The following is an 18,578-nucleotide window of genomic DNA, read 5'->3' as shown; positions in this document are numbered from 1 at the left end:
AGGAAACATCCCTTCAGTTCCCGCACAACACCCGCCATCTAGAACAATCCAGAGCGCGTCGACAAATAACTAAGAAAAATCTATTACAGTATTTTCTTGCGATAAAAGTACTCGTACGTTTCCTATTGCGTCACTTAAGTGACGCGATAACTGCACGATAGATAATAAACGGAATATTCTGATATTTATCATAAGTAAGTACCGAGTAAATTATGTACTGCAGGGGTTCTCACAAGCTTCATTTGATTTCTTAGAGTATACATAGTTTATGTATACTCTAAGTTTGTTTTACACTGTATTGAATATTTCTCGGTTATCATTAGATGATTTTCACCTGAACACTTTTAAAGTACTTTAAAAAAAATGCTTTTTGTTACATTCTCACACTTTAATGAAATAACAAACTGAATACAAAACTGTTTGTTAATAAATGTAAAATATTTAAATACATATTCGCTACATTTATACGAACATTCTAGAGGGGGGCTTATTGCTTTTTAGGCAGACGAGCAGACGGCCCAGTTAAGGAAGAGAAGGCTAGCAATGGTGTACGAAAAGAAATCATTAATTTTATTTAAACTTGTATTTAAGGCAACGGCAATCACATTGCACATAGGTCGCTTAGCATCGTGGTAAGCGAAGTGAGGCCGGTGGAACATATGTGACATTGGCCGCATGTTACAGACTTGACGATCGTCGTGAAGTTATTCTCTCGGTGCCTTTAGTACCCCAAGCACCGGTCTTCGAACTCGTCGATTACGACGAAGAGTTCGACGAGCGAACTAGCCCATAGACACAGAACACCTAGTTTCTCGTCGGATCTTCTCAGTGGGTCGCGATCCGACCCGGTGGTAGATTCTGCGAAGCACTGACTGCTCTTGCTAGGGCTAGTGTTAGCAAATTCTCTCAGGTTGAGCCCGTGAGCTCACCTACCCGTCCGGGCGTAGCTGGAATAGCCCCTTAGACAACCAGCGAATAGATCATCATCATCATTATTTCCTATTACCTAATTTTTTTTTCCATTTATATCGGTCTTGGGCAGTCTGTTCTAGCTCCTTCCACGTCATGCCCAAGACACCTAGCTCCTGCTCCGCCGAGCGACGCCAAGTCGTTCTGGGGCGAATAAGTAGGAGAAAAAGTGAAGTTGGTAGCGTGTGCGCATAGATAGGACCACCTGATTGTGAGTGGTTTCCCTCGCTTGTGGGCGTCAGTAATGCCGGGGCAGCGTCAAGCCACCACCCACCACTAAACTAAATAAATTTCAACTCTAAAATCTGTTTATACAAATAAATAAATAAAAACCAATAAACAACGATAGAATTTTAGCAGACCGTAAGGTTTTCATCCCATTTACCAAATATAAAAACAATGTGTTATTCAAGAAGTTCAAAACTATTAACGGACAATTAAAATCCGCGTGATAGTGGATAGTGCAATGTTCATTAAATATCGGTGCGCGCCTTCACGGACTACTTATGTTTCATTATCAAAAGCACGCGCATTAGTTAACAGCTCATCGATCGATCGATTACATATCAACTGCAGGTGTCTCTATATTCATAGATTAACTTCAATCACGCCTTCACTTAATGTTGTTTATCTGATAATTTATTTACAATAAAGCCGATGTGCTAACGTCCCGTGCATGTCCAGCACGTGCTTCGTGTGCTATCATTCAATATAAATTATTACACTAAATTATGGTTGGATAATGTTGATTTTTGTCTTCACCCATTCGGACTATCCACATTGTATTAACTGCGCCTATCAGTTGTAAATAAGATTAGAATTACCGGTTAATGTTCTATTTATTTGTTTACAATCGCATTTCACACTATGTGCACGAACTTTAGCCGAAGTTAGGATGTTACAAAGCAACATGAATTCCGCCGTTCACCTTGAGACTTGACGAATCCTCAATTGTATTATATTGGTAAAATATATTTCACAGAGAGTGTTCTGATGAATCGTTTTTTTTTTTTATGTTTGAGAGATTACTGGTGGCCCGAAAGCCTTTCCAGTTTTATCAGGGCCTGGGCTCAGCCAGGAGGGGTGAGATTTGCTAACAGCTATCCGAGCGCTTCCAAAGGAGACCTAAGAACTCAAGAATAGCTACTTCGCGAATGACAGAGGAATTGTCTTCTACTATCTACTGCCCGACATAGCAGAGTTCTTTTTTGACCAACTTAAATACGAATGGTTCCGAGGGGCTATTCTGGCTTCATCTTGGCTCATGGGGTTCGGCCTGAGAAAACTGCTAACATTTTTTTTTATTGCTTAGTTGGGTGTACGAGCTCACAGCCCACCTGGTGTTAAGTGGTTACTGGAGCCCATACACATCTACAACGTAAATGCGCCACCCACCTTGAGATATAAATTCTAAGGTCTCAGTATAGTTACAACGGCTGCCCCACCCTTCAAACCGAAACGCATTACTGCTTCACGACAGAAAAGGCAGGGTGGTGGTACCAAAATCTACCGCCGAAACAGAATTGCAATTCACTGAGATAATCCGACGAGCAGCTCAGTGGGTTCGCAGGGCTCATTCATACCACCTATATCCACAGTGCATTTCCGAAAACCTTTTGGCTATTTACCCTACGGCTTTGAAATTAATTTTCCTCTACTGTGATTCCCGAGCGCTATGACATGTCCTTCTTCAAATGGATTTTGCGGAGAGTATTAACCGTAGAGCGGTAGGCAGGAACTTCGCTGAGCTATTGGCGTTACTGACATCCATTAACAGCGGTAAATAACTTACCATCGGGTGCTGCGTTACTTCACTTGCCTTTAAAAACAAACTTGCTTAGGGAAAAAAAATATCTAAATATGACGGTATTAACTTGTGGATTTCTAGATGTTTCGGTGGATACTTAACACTATTTTGGAGGGGGGAGGAGTGAGGCGAAATCACCCAACTAAGCATAAACAAACTAGAAGCTATAACTGAACTTTATGACAGAAGTATTATAAACATAGATAGCACACTTAATATTCAAATTATAAATTAGAAAGGAAGGCGCATCTTTCCGCTGTAATGGAAGAACTTTAAAAACTCCGAACCACTCAATAAAACGCCAAAGAGACGTGAAATGACAGAAATGTAGATAAAACTAAATATAGAGGAGCCGTTGTAATAAAACACCGTCCCTTGTCTACTAACAAATGGAAAGTTTGTTGGTAAACCTGATAACGTTTGGTAAATACGGATATTCATCATACGCCTCGTAAGTTATATTCCGTAATTGTTTTTCAGATTTCGCCGCGCAGGTCAACATAATATAAAATATAATCGTGCATTAGTCATAAGAAGTTCAGTCGAATTAATTGAATTCGAATAATCTATTTACATTGGTTTCTGTTTCGGAGAACGTGCAAGACGACACGTTAGTGCGATAGTCTCATGAATGTAAAATGTGAGTCATAAAATGTATTACGCAATTTTTTAATTCAGCATTTTAAAAAGGACGCGACGCGACGCTAACATATTCCGTTTAAAACGCTTTTTTTCGGGCCAACAAATTACAATCGCTACAGAACTCTAACGCACGTACCACTATGGACGTACCCCTAACCTCGGGACATAAGCATTGGGACTTCATTCTAATGTCTTATCCAATTTTTTAGGCCTGGGGCCGAACCTCCTACGAGGTCATAGCAGAAATAGCATACTTGTCATTTACGCTACATTTTTTCATATTTTTTTAAGTGCACTTTATCTTTCACAGGAAATAAATTTTCTTATTTTCTTTTACTTATATAGCTGTTTTTTTGTTTTTTTGTTTCTATCTATCCGTTGGGAGCTTAAGGAGCTATGTCCTAATTCCATCCATGCTAATTCCAGCTATGCCCGAACGATTAGGTGAGCTCACGGCCTCTACCTGAGAGAATTTGCTAACACTAGTCCTAGCAAGAGCAGTGCTTCGCTGAATCTACCACCGAATCGGAATCGTGACCCACGGAGAAGATCCGGCGATAAGTTCAGTGGGGTCGTATCTGTTATCAGTCGAGAAAGCCGGAGTCGCATAACCGATCTTCTGATTAATATCCGGTCGATTATCTATTATCCTTTGACCGGGCTTCCTAGCGCATAAACATACTTTCATCAGATCTTTGTTATCGATATGTCAGTTAATTATAAAAGCAATGGAAATAAAATGTAACTTTTATTCAAAATAAACATCTAAGCATAATAATATGATCCTTTAGAATTCATTGTTTTCCTCAATTACACATTAAATTGTTTCTTTTAATGAATAAATATCTTAAAATCGGACCAACTTGAATAATAAAAAAATTAATAAATAAAATTCATTTAATTCAGACCCTCTTAAGTCCATATGTTGTAAGTAGAGTAAAACTTAGAACTATGTTAGTAAAATTAAAATTATTATTATTGTTTAAAATTAGCATTTAAAACATTTAGACATTTAATTCATATATCTGCGCTGCTTTGACACGGGTATGTAGGTATATGAACCCAATAATGAAAGAGAAACAAAACATACGTTTTCAGATACTTGAATATATTTCGTTAATGAGAAACTAAGGACGTTAGGTATGTACTCTCCGACCATAAAGATATAAAAAAGAACAATTTCAATGATATATTATATCCGAAAGTATTTACCACACACGCGAACCACACCTCCAACAATACCTATATTTGTGGATAATCACGTGCCACCCACTCGCGTAGTCTATTACCGTGCCGTAAAGATTAAAACTATAACATAATTTTTACACGGTACAAATACATCTTATCGCTATTTCGGTATGATATTAGCTAGTGATAAGACCCGCGTCACAGTTCGGCGATAACTCGTCACTGTCACGCCTCGAATTAAAATTTTGTTATCTAAATTTTATTGTCTAGATTTTTATCTCGCGCGCAAACGGATTTACCGTATTTCTTCGGAATTTAGGATGATGTTCTTGTTTATAAATAGATAGGTATTCGTGAAATACTACATATTAATTTATTCATTATTTTTTTTATTGCTTAGTTCGCATTTCTCAATTTGCAAAATCACAATTGTATTAACGACAACTCTCTACATATCCGATCGATTTGAAGCTTTGTACGGCTGGACATGTCACTGGTATTGCTGACAAGCATGAGTGGTGGTGTCAACATCAAGTAGACCACACACTCCTCCGTTTCCAGCGTTCAGAAAAAAGCAATGGTTTCACAACATTAACTGTTATTACTTACATTATTACGTGTTAATTGTAATTACTCATATTTCTTAGAAATTTCGTTCTTATTCATTAGTTAAAAATTGTTAATAAAGACTTATCTTATCTTATCTAGTAACAACGATATCAATATTATTCTATTCGCAGAGAGCATTACGATTACCGCGTACCACAAACAGGAAATAGATCTCTGACCCCATGAAAATTAAAACAATAAATTCTATTGCGATCTATTTACAAGTATTTTCGCAACAACTTCCCCCGTGAACTGGATTTTACCAGTATTTAAAACATTAAATAGAAAAATAAATGCTAATTTAATTATCTATAGTTCGTTTCCTATTTTTGTATAATATGTAGTTTAAATAATAACTTTTTGCGGCTATTTTTAAGACGCAGTTAATTGTGTTATCTGTTATTAATGGATTTTAGGGCGTATTTGTTGTATGTTTACTTCGGAATTTACCTACAGGTCAACCGAAGTCATGAAGATGACTGTTTCAATGATAATGCATAATATTGTGCAATAAAAAATAACTTGATATTAATGTCGGCTTCCGAAAATATAATCTTTTTGGGTCAAGATTGGTAATGTTAAAAATAGCACAAAAATATTATTGTAAACAAAGATTCGAGACGAGAACGAATCTAGAATGTTTTGTTATGAGAGTTCAATATTACGAGGATGTAAATTAAGGTTATTTAAAAGTTTTTATGCCTGGAAGTATAACAGCAATCAAACAACGAATACTATTTGGAAAATAAATCAAAATTGCCAATTGACAAAACTTTTATTTCTTAATTATTTAAATAAATAATTATAAATGAAGTGCTCGTTGTTTTGTTATGTCTCAACTTTGTGAACGATTTCACAATATATATTTTTTTTATTGCTTAGATGGGTGGACGAGCTCACAGCTCACCTGGTGTTAAGTGGTTACTGGAGCCCATAAACATCTACATCGTAAATACGCCACCCACCTTGAGATATGAGTTCTAAGGTCTCAGTATAGTTACAACGGCTGCCCCACCCTTCAAGCCGAAACGCATTACTGCTTCACGGCAGAAATAGGCAGGGTGGTGGTACCTACCCGTGCGGACTCACAAGAGGTCCTACCACCAGTAAATTTACCATAAAATTTCACCATAGTATAATATAATCTAAATCTATTACATACATATACACATTTATATTATATATTATATAAGACAACAGATGTCACGCCCTTCATACAGGAAATTCAAATCTACTTATTTTCTAGTTTCTAGGTATTTAAAAAAACATTTCTCAAGGCACGCATGCATTATACTCATAAAATTTTCGAGTCCTTAAGAACAAGCATACCCTTCATATATTGATTCTCTGTAATTAAAAAAGGAATTCTTGCAAATTTGTTCCGTATGACTTCCTGAACCATCTATCAGATTATGGTGTAACTTCATATTCTGTCAAATTACGATGAATATAAGATAAGTTGCACGCGAGTAGTTTCAGGTAATCGATTTTCATCCAATTAACCACATCACTAGGTAGTTGTTTATAAATTTAAACTAACCTGACAAAGAAGCAATCCATATGGATAAATATTACAAATTCCCTTTCAGAGGGTCACAAAGCGAGCTAAGCACTAAGCGATTCTTTGGAATTCCAACTGAGAAGCAATGGACGAAATGGAAGGAAGGAACGTAGCGGTGAAACATTTTTTTTAAGTAAGGACATTGCATATTTGGTACGTATAAAGTTTTACTAGATGATGACGATGATTTTTTTTTTGATAACGCCATCTTGTTGTGTCTTTAAAGCAGTTAGTTGCCCTCAATTAAGAAAAATAGTATTATTATTCGCCAATAGATATCGGAAAGAGTTGATTGATTATTGAAAACACGAATAAAACAACATTTTCTGAAAATAAATCGTAGATAGATCGATTTATCGCCTTATTATAGGCAAGGTAATGTATATACATAGGTTTAAGAAAACTATTAAAGAACATCTGTGCAATAAAGCTTACTATAAAGTCAATGATTATCTAGAAGATTGCACAAAGTGGGAATGAGTTACTCGCTCCGGGCATTTCAATATCGTAGTAATTGTTACGTTTTAGTACACATTGCAAAAAAAAAAAAACATATGCCCGCTCAGTTTCTTGCCAGTTCTTCTCAGGACGGAGGCTACTTTTTGTGAATTGGTGGTAGTTCTTTTTGATCCTTTGGATTTGAAATCAAAAATTTTTTATTCAACATAAACGAAAGTAGATACTTGTTGAACGTCAAAAGAACTACCGCCTGAACTATCGTCAGCATAGGTGCAAATAGACCCGTTTGTGATATTTAGCTGACATAGGTCATTTATATATTATATTAATAATAGGGCCGAGAATACTGCCCTGTGGCACTCCATATGCTATAAGGAGTTCGTCACTGATTTTGACACATTCACGTCTTCTCGTAAGGTAGCTCCTGAAAAGAGAAAGCTGTTTGCCTCTCAATTCAACGGCTTCAAGCTTAGTTATGAGAGTGGGGACAGAAATCGTGTCGAAGGCTTTAGCTAAATCCAAGAATATACCAATTGCTTTGTTCTTTTTTATCTAGTTTAGTAGTAATAGTATTAGTATTTTTATGTTATAATATTTTTTTCATTTTATTACCTTTAGGACCTCACGATATCCAATCAAACTGGCTTTTAGTATGCCACGGACTCATATTCTTAAGATACAATTTAGCTACAAGATTGGTTGAACTTTTGATTTTCGCAAATTCAATTTAATAAGCATTATTTTCGTTCTAAAATATTATCTTTGTTTACGTTACAGTGACTTCGGGAGCGTTGATGTAACAACCGAAATCGCAGCAACATTATTGCTATGATACGAATCTGATTTTATTCGCTAACCACTATCTAAAGATCAAAAGGTGACTTAACAACAAACTACTCAGACGGAGTATAGACGAGAATTGTTGGTCTCCCGTATAGATGTGGTTGGAGTATGTACGGGTCGTCCGGACTTGTAGCGTAATTGAGGGAAAGGTAAGTAAGTACCTGAGTAGGCGCCGTCGGTGTTCGAATAATAAATTAAATACGACACCTTGCACACCAATTAAATGTTTATTCAATTATACTTAGTCCACACGAAAATACAACACAGTCTATATTATTAAAATTATGAAGAATTGAAGGTTACGAGCACAGATAGATATTCAGTTTATAAACAGTACACAGAAGACACTTTACACTTTACGACAATACTACTACGATAAACACAAAGAAAGCGTGTTATCAAAATTGAGGCAAAAGCTTCGAAAACAATAAACAGTATTCAATAAGCGATAGCGACGTGCGTTCAGTACGAGGTAAGTTTCGACTGCCGTGGCTAGCCGCGATCAGCTGCGCAAGAGTATATTTTCCAGCTACCCGCGACATTCCGTTCAAGCGCGCGTGTCCACAGCGCAAACGAACGGGCGACCAGCTGATTAACGCGGTACGATAAATTGTCGTGTGTGTATGTCTGTTTTATATGTAATGTAGTAATCATATATTAATAGATATGTTATATGTGTGAATGTATATTCTGTGTGTATTAATAATTATATAAAATAAATATATTATATAAGTTTTATATTGTGAAGAGTATATCTGTGTGCATGAAATGTGGGATAGGCCCACATCACTCCCCCCCAGAGACCTGGTTAGGGGCGATAAAAATCCGGGAATCTGACATGTCGACCGGAACGTGTAGTTGTAGGTGCAGTTCTGTCAGGTGGTGGAGCTACCGAAACATCGGGTTCAGGTATGACAGGTGAAAGTGTATCACCTAGCAGGTTTTCATGATCGGTAAGATAATATGCAGGTTTTAAGCGGTCTATGGAGACGGTGACAGAGTTACCTTTGATCAGAAGTTTGAACGTCTTGTCACGTCGTTCTAGTACTTTATGAGGGCCAGTATAGGCTGGCGTAAGAGGAGGACGCGAAGCATCTTCACGTAGGAAGACGTACTCCGCGTTCTTGAGCTCTTTGAAAATAAAAATCTTTTCTTTGTTATGGCGAGAGGCGGGAACCGGTTTTAATTTCTCGGCAAATGAGCGTAGACGAGCCGTAAAATCTGATAAATCAGTAGTACAGGCTGTGCTCGGCTCGAAAAATTCGCCGGGCAGTCTTAACGGCTCGCCGTACAGCAACTCAGCAGATGAAGTCTGTAAGTCCTCCTTGAATGCGCTACGGATACCAAGTAGTACAAAAGGTAGGACTTCTGACCAATTGCCGTTAGCGTGGCATACGATGGAAGCTTTTAGCTGCCTGTGGAAACGTTCCACAAGACCGTTACACGCGGGATGGTAGGCAGTTGTGCGTTTATGCTGGAATCCAGTCGTTTTTGCCAGATACTGAAACAGCGCGGACTCGAATTGACGGCCGCGGTCTGTAACAATATCTGTCGGGCAACCGAATCGGGATATCCAGCCTGAAATCAGTGCCTTAGCCACCGTTTCTGCGGTAATGTCAGGTATGGGCATGACTTCCGGCCATCGAGTGAACCGGTCTATAGCCGTGAGACAATACCTGTATCCCTGTGATACCGGGAGTGGGCCTATCAGGTCTATGTGGACATACCTGAAACGTGCAGTTGGTGCGTCGAAAGTGCCCAATGGTGCAGACACGTGTCGACTAACCTTCGCGCGTTGGCATGATAAACATGACCTAGCCCAGTTTCTACAGTCTTTTCGGACCCCAGGCCAAACAAATCGATCGGCTACCAACTTGGCAGTCGCGGAAGCGCCGGGGTGACTTAGCGAGTGGAGACTTTGGAATACCTGTTTGCGGTAATCCTTTGTGATGAATGGCCTGGGTGTCGGTGTACTGATATCACAGTACAAAGGATAACGGCATCCAGGATAATCCATCTTTGTGAGACGTAGAGATAAGCTGTCCGTTAAATATTGAGCCAGTTCGGGATCGCAGTTTTGAGCGTTGGCGAGGTCGGCGAGACAAATTGGAGCCTCCAGTTCATCGACGCGAGATAAGGTGTCGGCCACAACGTTATTTTTGCCGGAGATGTGCCTTATATCCGTCGTGAACTGGGATATAAAGTCCAAGTGGCGAAATTGCCTGGGCGAACAATTCTGTTTTCTTTCGTGGAAGGCAAAACTGATTGGCTTATGATCGGTGTAAATAGTGAAGTGTCTCGCTTCAAGCATATGTCGAAAGTACTTGATTGCCTCGTAGATTGCAAGAAGTTCGCGATCATACGGGGAGTACTTGTTCTGCGATGGACTCAGCTTACGGGAGAAAAAGCCTAGAGGCTCCCACGTGTCATTTTTCAGCTGTTGCAAAACAGCCCCTATAGCCATATCTGATGCGTCTGTAACCAACGACAGCTTAGCCTGACAATCTGGGTGTGCCAGGAGTGCCGCGTTGGAGAGGCTTTCCTTTGTCTCTGCGAAAGCTTTCAGAGCAACGTCATTGAGGATAATGGGAGTGGAGCCTTTGACTGAACCCATAAGTAGGGCGTTAAGAGGAGCTTGTGTTTGGGCGGCATTAGGCAGAAACCGCCTATAAAAATTAGCCATACCTAAAAACCGTCTAAGCGTCCTAACATCTTTGGGTGGGGGAAAGTTATTGATGGCTTGTACCTTCTCGTCCAGTGGTTTGGTTCCGCTCTCCGAGATACGGTAACCTAGAAAAGTTACCTCGGGAGCCCCAAAAACACACTTGGACAAGTTGATTACCATCCCGTAGTTCCTAAGTCTGGTAAATACTTGGCGCAGATGCTGCTCATGCTGAATGCTGTCCCTGCTAAATATGAGAAAATCGTCCAAATAACAGTAAACGAAATCTAGCCCGCGCATCATCTCATCTACAAATCTTTGAAATGTTTGGCTAGCATTTCGTAGCCCAAATGTCATGAACGGGAATTCATACATTCCAAAGGGGGTGGTGATCGCGGTTTTTGGTATATCGTCGGCACAGACTGGTATTTGGTTGTAGGCTTTAACAAGGTCGATGGTGCTAAACGTACTACAACCAGCGATATTGTGCGCAAAGTCGTGTATATGACGTACTGGATACCTATCTGGGATAGTCCGGGCATTGAGTTGCCTATAGTCACCACAAGGGCGCCAACCGTTGTCTTTTTTTGGTGCTAGATGTAATGGTGATGACCATGGGCTATCGGACGGTCTAGCTGTACCATCAGCTAGCATGGACTCGAATTCCGCCTTTGCCACCTTCAGTTTCTCGGGTGCTAAACGCCTAGGTGAACAAGCGACTGGAGGCCCTGGTGTAGTCCTAATGTGGTGTTGTGTATTGTGGCTTACCGTACGTTGTGTACCAGCTGGTCGCGTAATTTCAGGGAAATCGCGCGAAAGCAAAGCGTGGTAGTGGGAATCGCCAGTCGGAACCTTCACAGAAAGAATACCGTTAGTATTACAGGCCAGTGAAGCTGGAACAGACAGGGTAGTGGTGTCGTCAATTAATTTTCGATTCTTACAATCTACAATCAAGTTATAGTGACACAAAAAATCTACACCTATAATGGGCTTCGTCACGTCAGCCACTATAAATCTCCATGGGTAGTTGCGTCGGAGTCCAAGGTCCAGGTTGAGCTGCGAGTACCCATACGTGTCAATGGTTGATCCATTAGCTGCTGTCAGTTTGTAACTGGTAGGTGCACGACGCTCTCGTAGCTGGGTCCGTGGGAAAACGCAGAGGTCGCTACCGGTGTCGACCAAAAACTGGGTTTTCGTGGTGCGGTCAGTTACGAAGAGGCGACCTGGAGAATTGAGGCAGTCGTCTGTCGCCATTATCGACTGCCTGTGGCATTTCCCGACTCGTTGTAGTCGCACGGCTTCTGGCATTTGCTTGCCTTAACCCCGAACTTCGCGTGGTACCAACAAACGGGGTACCGTCGATAGTCGGAAGCAGATCGTGTTCTGCTGCGGGATGTCGAACGCCACCGAGGTCGAGTTCGGTTCGAACGGTTCTGAGAGCAGTTTGTGGCGAGAGTCTGGTCTTCGAGCTTTAATGCGAGGCGTTCCACCATTTTCCTCAACTCCACGATTTCACTGGACTGGCTGGCACTACTCGTCCCGCATGTCAAAGTGGCTGCGACGTTGCATGGAGAAGTTATTTCTTGTATTCGGTCAGCAAGGTCCGACAGCTGTTCTAGTGAATGGGTAGGCTGCGATGCTAGTACCGTCTGGATACTGTTCGGCAGGCGGTTACTCCAGATAGTTCGGATGAACTCATGTGGAACAGACGGTCCGGCCAGGTCCATGAGATGCCTCAGAAACTGCGATGGTTTTCGGTCACCCAACTCCTCATGAGTTAGTAATTGCTTGACTTTCTTTTCATGGGAAGCGGAGAGACGTCTGATGAGCTCGCTCTTAATTTTCTCATACCGATTGTTGGTCGGAGGATGCACGATAATATCCTTTACCGCCTTCGCGTGAGGAATGTCAAGGTTAGTGATAACATTGTTGAACTTGATGTGGTCCTCGGTAATACCATAGTTTTCGAATTGGCCTTCTAGAAGTGCAAACCAAATTTCTGGGTCCTCGGGAGAAAACGGAGGCACCTTCAGATTAAACTTCCGAATGTCGGACGGCAAAATGTCGTTATCGTGTACAGTGGAAACGCGCATTTTTTTCGTTCGTCGGGGTTTTACGCTGCTACCTCCATGAGAACCAGCGGTCGCGACAGAATCACTGCTGCTCATTATGGTGTTCATATCACGTCGGGGTCACCAGTATAGACGAGAATTGTTGGTCTCCCGTATAGATGTGGTTGGAGTATGTACGGGTCGTCCGGACTTGTAGCGTAATTGAGGGAAAGGTAAGTAAGTACCTGAGTAGGCGCCGTCGGTGTTCGAATAATAAATTAAATACGACACCTTGCACACCAATTAAATGTTTATTCAATTATACTTAGTCCACACGAAAATACAACACAGTCTATATTATTAAAATTATGAAGAATTGAAGGTTACGAGCACAGATAGATATTCAGTTTATAAACAGTACACAGAAGACACTTTACACTTTACGACAATACTACTACGATAAACACAAAGAAAGCGTGTTATCAAAATTGAGGCAAAAGCTTCGAAAACAATAAACAGTATTCAATAAGCGATAGCGACGTGCGTTCAGTACGAGGTAAGTTTCGACTGCCGTGGCTAGCCGCGATCAGCTGCGCAAGAGTATATTTTCCAGCTACCCGCGACATTCCGTTCAAGCGCGCGTGTCCACAGCGCAAACGAACGGGCGACCAGCTGATTAACGCGGTACGATAAATTGTCGTGTGTGTATGTCTGTTTTATATGTAATGTAGTAATCATATATTAATAGATATGTTATATGTGTGAATGTATATTCTGTGTGTATTAATAATTATATAAAATAAATATATTATATAAGTTTTATATTGTGAAGAGTATATCTGTGTGCATGAAATGTGGGATAGGCCCACAGGAGTTTAGATAAACACAAATTAAATTGATACCGTATATACGTATTTTCAAATATCTGTAATAAGCAAAGTTTTTTTTGTTGTTGCTTAAATGGGTGGACGAGATCACAGCCCACCTGGTGTTAAGTGGTTACTGGAGCCCATATACATCTACAACGTAAATGCGCCACTCACCTTGTGATATAATTTCTAGTCTCACTCTCAGAATACAGAGAATTTTCTGTATTCTGAGGTCTCACTATACAACGGGTGCCAATCAAACCGAAACGCATTACTGCTTCACGACAGAAATAGACAGGGTGTTGGTACCCACCCGTGCGGGCTCACAAGAGGTCCTACCACGAGCAATTACGCAAATTATAATTTTGCGAGTTTCATTTTTATTACACGATGTTATTCCTTCACCGTGGAAGTTAATCGTGAACATAAAATATGTTAATACGTATTTCATTGGAAAAATTAGTAGGTACCTGCTGGCGGGATTCGAACACCGGTGCATCGCTACATACGAATGTACCAGACGTCTTATCCGTTAGGCCACGACAACTACATTTGTCGCCCCACAGAAATAATGTCAAGATTGATGATGATCTTGATTTATTTCTGTGTGTCGCCCTTTGTCGCAAGCGACGGGTTCGACGAGAACGATGACCGGGGGGGACTTCTAAGTACTGCACCACCGACTCAGTCAAATTCATAATATGCAGTATTAAGAGCTGCTGGATTGTACTAGTCACGCCCTTTCAGATGTGAGGAACACGAATTTAAAGGATACAAACATACAATTATCTTCAATACCTACTCTAAAAACAACAATATAGGGAACAGCAGCAGAAATTGCTTAGACTAGAAGTCTGGATACCGAAATTAATAAAAAAATCGATAAATTCGCAACTTATGAAAGGAAGACAGTAATCCAAAGAAGCTTTATCTGTATACGGTTTTCTATGATCAAAGTGACCTTATAATTTCATCACACATTTAAAAACGGCCACATCTGAAAATGAAAACATTGTGTGAGCGTTAAAGTTGAAAATCGCGTGTTTGTACGTAATATAGTTTGTACGTACGTACAGTTGTTGTTTGCCGTGGAATCTTCCCTCGGTGATATGATAACCTCATTATCTACAGCTCGCACGAGACATGAGTATAGATGCGTTTATTTATAATTTATCTAATATGACACAGTTGCTGACAAACATTCGAACATCAGTGCACCACGTGCGTTGCATTCGTCCGGATCGGACGATGGATCGGCAGATTATTCCCCGAAACAAGATCGAAATTGTACGAGAAAGATTTTTGGCAATTTTTTTACTTACAGTCCCGCCCTGTTGTTCACAAACTTAATTTCGTTGGCCACCAAAAATTTCACCGTGTCTTTTTAATCATAAATCGTACACTACGAAAAACATTTGAAACAATTCCACGATTGGATAAACACAAGTACCTACCTAAATGGTGATTAAGTTATCGGTCGCTTCATAAACAACTTGCAATGTTTGTTTGAATGTTTAAGTCAAATCTTGGAGACTTAACTAGAACCACTTCCTCTTATCTCAAGGGGTTTAATTTAGGCCCGCTAGTTCAGTGTCTATGAGAATGCATGTTTATAGCAAATTTAAACTCCAACAGTCCAGTGTTAGCCCTACTAACAGGCACTTTATAATGGACATTGACAAAGATAGGTACCAAAATGTTATGTAGGCATTGTATTATGATACTCGGTTTTAAGTTGTACCGTTGGATGGTTGAAGCATTCAGGGTTGGTTTGTGATTAAGTAACTGTTCATATTTGGACCCCATGATTTGCAAGCGAAGTAAATTGTCCCTTTGTAACAAGGTGACACTCTACAAAACTTGCATACGTTCCGTCATGACCTATGCAAGTGTAGTGTTCGCTCACGCAACTCGCACACACATTGACTCTCTCCGGGTTATTTAATAACGTTTCTTTTTTTTTTTTTTTTTTTATTGCCTTTGTAGGCAGACGGGCATACGGCCCACCTGATGGTGAGTGGTTACCGTCGCCCATGGACTTCAGCAATGCCAGGGGCAGAGCCAAGCCGCTGCCTACCGCTCAATACTCTCCATAAGCCTCGTTTGAAGAAGGACATGTCATAGCGCTCGGGAAACACCGTGGAGGGGAGCTCATTCCATAGCCGGATGGTACGTGGTAAAAAAGATCTCTGGAAACGCACTGTGGATGACCGCAGTGGCTCCAGGTAGTATGGATGAACTCTACTCCGGTGGCGGACGGTGCGATGGTAAAAACGAGATGAGAGAGAGAGAGAGAGAGAGAGTATTCTTTATTGTACACCAAAAAAAAACAAATGAACAGTGCGATACATTAAAAACAAAAAGTACAATTGGCGGTCTTATCGCTAAAAGCGATCTCTTCCAGACAACCATCATCCGTATCATCTCGAACAATTCCTCAGAGCACTCCCCATGGAACATACGGTACAAAATACAGAGGGAACCGAAGTCCCTCCGCAGACCCAGAGGCTCCAAACGATCCGAGAGAATGGGATTATCGACAATCCGAACGGCCCTCCTCTGTATGGAGTCAAATGGAAGAAGCTGGTATTTGGGAGCCCCGGCCCAGAGATGGGAGCAGTACTCCACGCGAGGCCGGACTTGTGCTTTATAAAGCAAAAGTCTTTGTCCAGGCGTGAAGTACCGCTTCGCTCTGTTGAGGACTCCCAACATTTTGGACGCCAACTTGGCTTTGCCTTCCAAATGACTCCGAAACTGGACATCGCTCGAAATGTCGACCCCAAGTATCCCGATACTCTCGGAAGGTTGCAGGGATACTCCTTGGAATTGCGGCGCCATGACAAAGGGGTCCTTCTTCGCAGTGAACGCGCAAACCTATGTCTTCAACGGGTTGAATTGAACTAAGTTCGATTCACCCCATTTGGAGACTCGCCCCAGAGAGTTCTCCACTTCAGACACAAGTTTTGATCGTCTCTCTTGCACCACGCTCCGAGAGAGACTCTGATGGCCGATATATCGCGCATCCCCCGTGCTATCATCTGCATAGCAATGCATGCCATCAATAGACAGCATGTCATTCATATACAGGATGAAAAGCGTGGGGGAGAGCACCGAACCTTGTGGAACGCCAGCGTTAATGGTCATGGTATCAGAACAGTCACCGTCTACAACGACCGTGATGCTCCGCCCATCCAAAAAGCTAGCGATCCACTTGCAGAGACCCTCGGGGATTCCGTAAGATGGTAACTTCGATAGAAGTGCCCTATGCCAGACCCTGTCGAAGGCCTTCGCGATATCAAGGCTCACAGCAAGAGCCTCGCCCTTGCTCTCCAAGGCTTCAGCCCACCTGTGAGTAAGGTATACAAGAAGGTCGCCAGCTGAGCGACCGTGACGGAAACCGTACTGTCGGTCACTGATCAGCTGGCGATCTTCAAGATACTTCAGGAGTTGTGTATTTATAATTCGCTCCATCACCTTGGAAAGCAAGGAAGTTATCGCGATAGGCCTGTAGCTCGATGGGTCCGACCGGTCACCCTTCTTGGGGATAGGGTGGACGTGGGCGGTCTTCCATGAAGACGGAACCCTGTTAGTGCAATAAGAGAGGCGATACAAACGCGTTAGCGCAGGTGTCAGCTCAGGGGCGCACGTTTTCAAAACCACTGCGGGGATGCCGTCTGGCCCACTCGACTTATGGACGTCCAGGAGTCTGAGCTCCCGCCTGACTGCACACTGTGTAAAGCAGATTTCCGGCAGGGAGCTATCACACCGGGGGATGTTCGGTGGTGTGGCACCCCCGTCGTCCACAGTCGAGTTCGAGGCGAAGAGTTTGACCAGAAGGTCAGCCTTCTCTTTCGCGCTGTGGGCCAGATTGTCATCGGACTTGCGCAGTGGTGGGAGACTAGACCTGCAGAAGTTTCCTTCTGCAGCTTTGGCGAGCGACCAAAAAGCACGGCTCCCGGAGGGATAGCTCTTCAATCGCTCGCCAACTCTAGCGACGTGCTCCGACTTCGCCTTGGCAATTACCTTCTTGTAGGACCTGGAAGCGGCGTTATATTTCCGCCTTTCCCCTGAGATATTAGGATCCCGACGTCTCCTGGCATTATCCCATGCCACGTATGCGGACCGCTTGAGGTGTGCAGCATCCCTGCTGGCATTGTTATACCAGGGTCTGCTGCGACCCCCAACGGGCACTTCAGAGGAGGGAATAAACAATTCCATCCCCTGGAGCACCACGTCTTTAAGACGGTCCGCACAGACGTCAGGATCAGCAGAGGAAAAGCAGAACCGCCCCCATGAGTAGGATGCGTAAAATTCACGCAATCCATCCCAGTCTGCTGACATATACCGCCAAACTCTTCGATACCTGGTCGTCGTTCGACGATCAGGACGAGAGAGTGGTACGGCAGCACGAATAAGGCAGCGATCAGACGATCCAAGCGGAACGTCGACCACCACACTGTATCCGGCCGGATCTGTGGTCAGCAGAAGGTCCAACAAAGAAGGCTCGTGCCCCTCGATATCTGGGACACGGGCGGGCTGTGTCACCAGCTGGGAGAAGCCGTAGGCCAAGGCGAAATCGTAGGCAGTCCGACCCGGGAGGTCAGTGGTTCTGGATCCCAACCACTCTTGGTGGTGAGCGTTAAAGTCTCCAAGAACCACCACCTCCGCAGATGGGTACTGCTCAAGCACGCGGTTAGTCCCCTCTTGCACATGCTCAAACAGAGCTGAATCTGCATCACTGCTGTGGGACCTGTACAGGCACGCGTAGATTCGGCTACGGCCCCCGTGATCTACGCGCAGCCACAAGAGGGACAGGTCCCGTTGTTCGAGGCCCCGAAGACGGCGACAACAGACATCAGCCCGGACGAATACGCACACCCCGGCTTTACGCAGGAAGTTGTGCTCCAATACGTAGCCG

The 18,578-nt window shown here is 42.3% G+C and overlaps 2 protein-coding genes and 1 long non-coding RNA gene across 5 annotated transcripts in view; 1 reads left to right on the top strand and 2 right to left on the bottom strand.

The window, feature by feature from the left end:
• The window catches only part of LOC100302603 (enhancer of split mbeta-2), a 261,515-nt gene extending 250,877 nt beyond the window's left edge, over positions 1–10,638 (bottom strand). For 2 of the 3 annotated variants that reach the window (XR_009976810.1, XR_009976811.1), the window contains exon 1: positions 8,240–10,638. The gene's annotated coding sequence lies outside the window, so the exon portion shown is untranslated. The remainder of the gene's footprint in view (positions 1–8,239) is intronic. The other variant, XM_062676340.1, reaches the window with a different exon arrangement.
• Positions 1,017–4,211, top strand: LOC134201508 (uncharacterized). The gene is made up of 2 exons (XR_009976846.1): positions 1,017–3,416; positions 3,845–4,211. It is a non-coding gene; the product is annotated as an uncharacterized LOC134201508 (long non-coding RNA).
• A 1,355-nt stretch (positions 10,639–11,993) lies between the features above and the next one.
• On the bottom strand, positions 11,994–12,908 carry LOC119630750 (uncharacterized). The gene has a single exon (XM_038021205.1). It carries the CDS (start codon positions 12,906–12,908, stop codon positions 11,994–11,996), a length of 915 nt encoding a protein of 304 aa, XP_037877133.1.
• Between the last annotated feature and the right edge of the window lie 5,670 nt (positions 12,909–18,578).

The sequence above is a fragment of the Bombyx mori genome, chromosome 3 (assembly GCF_030269925.1).
Source record: "Bombyx mori chromosome 3, ASM3026992v2".
Lineage (NCBI taxonomy): Eukaryota > Metazoa > Arthropoda > Insecta > Lepidoptera > Bombycidae > Bombyx > Bombyx mori.
Note: the sequence above shows the minus strand (reverse complement) of the source record. Positions and strands in the feature narration are given on the sequence as shown.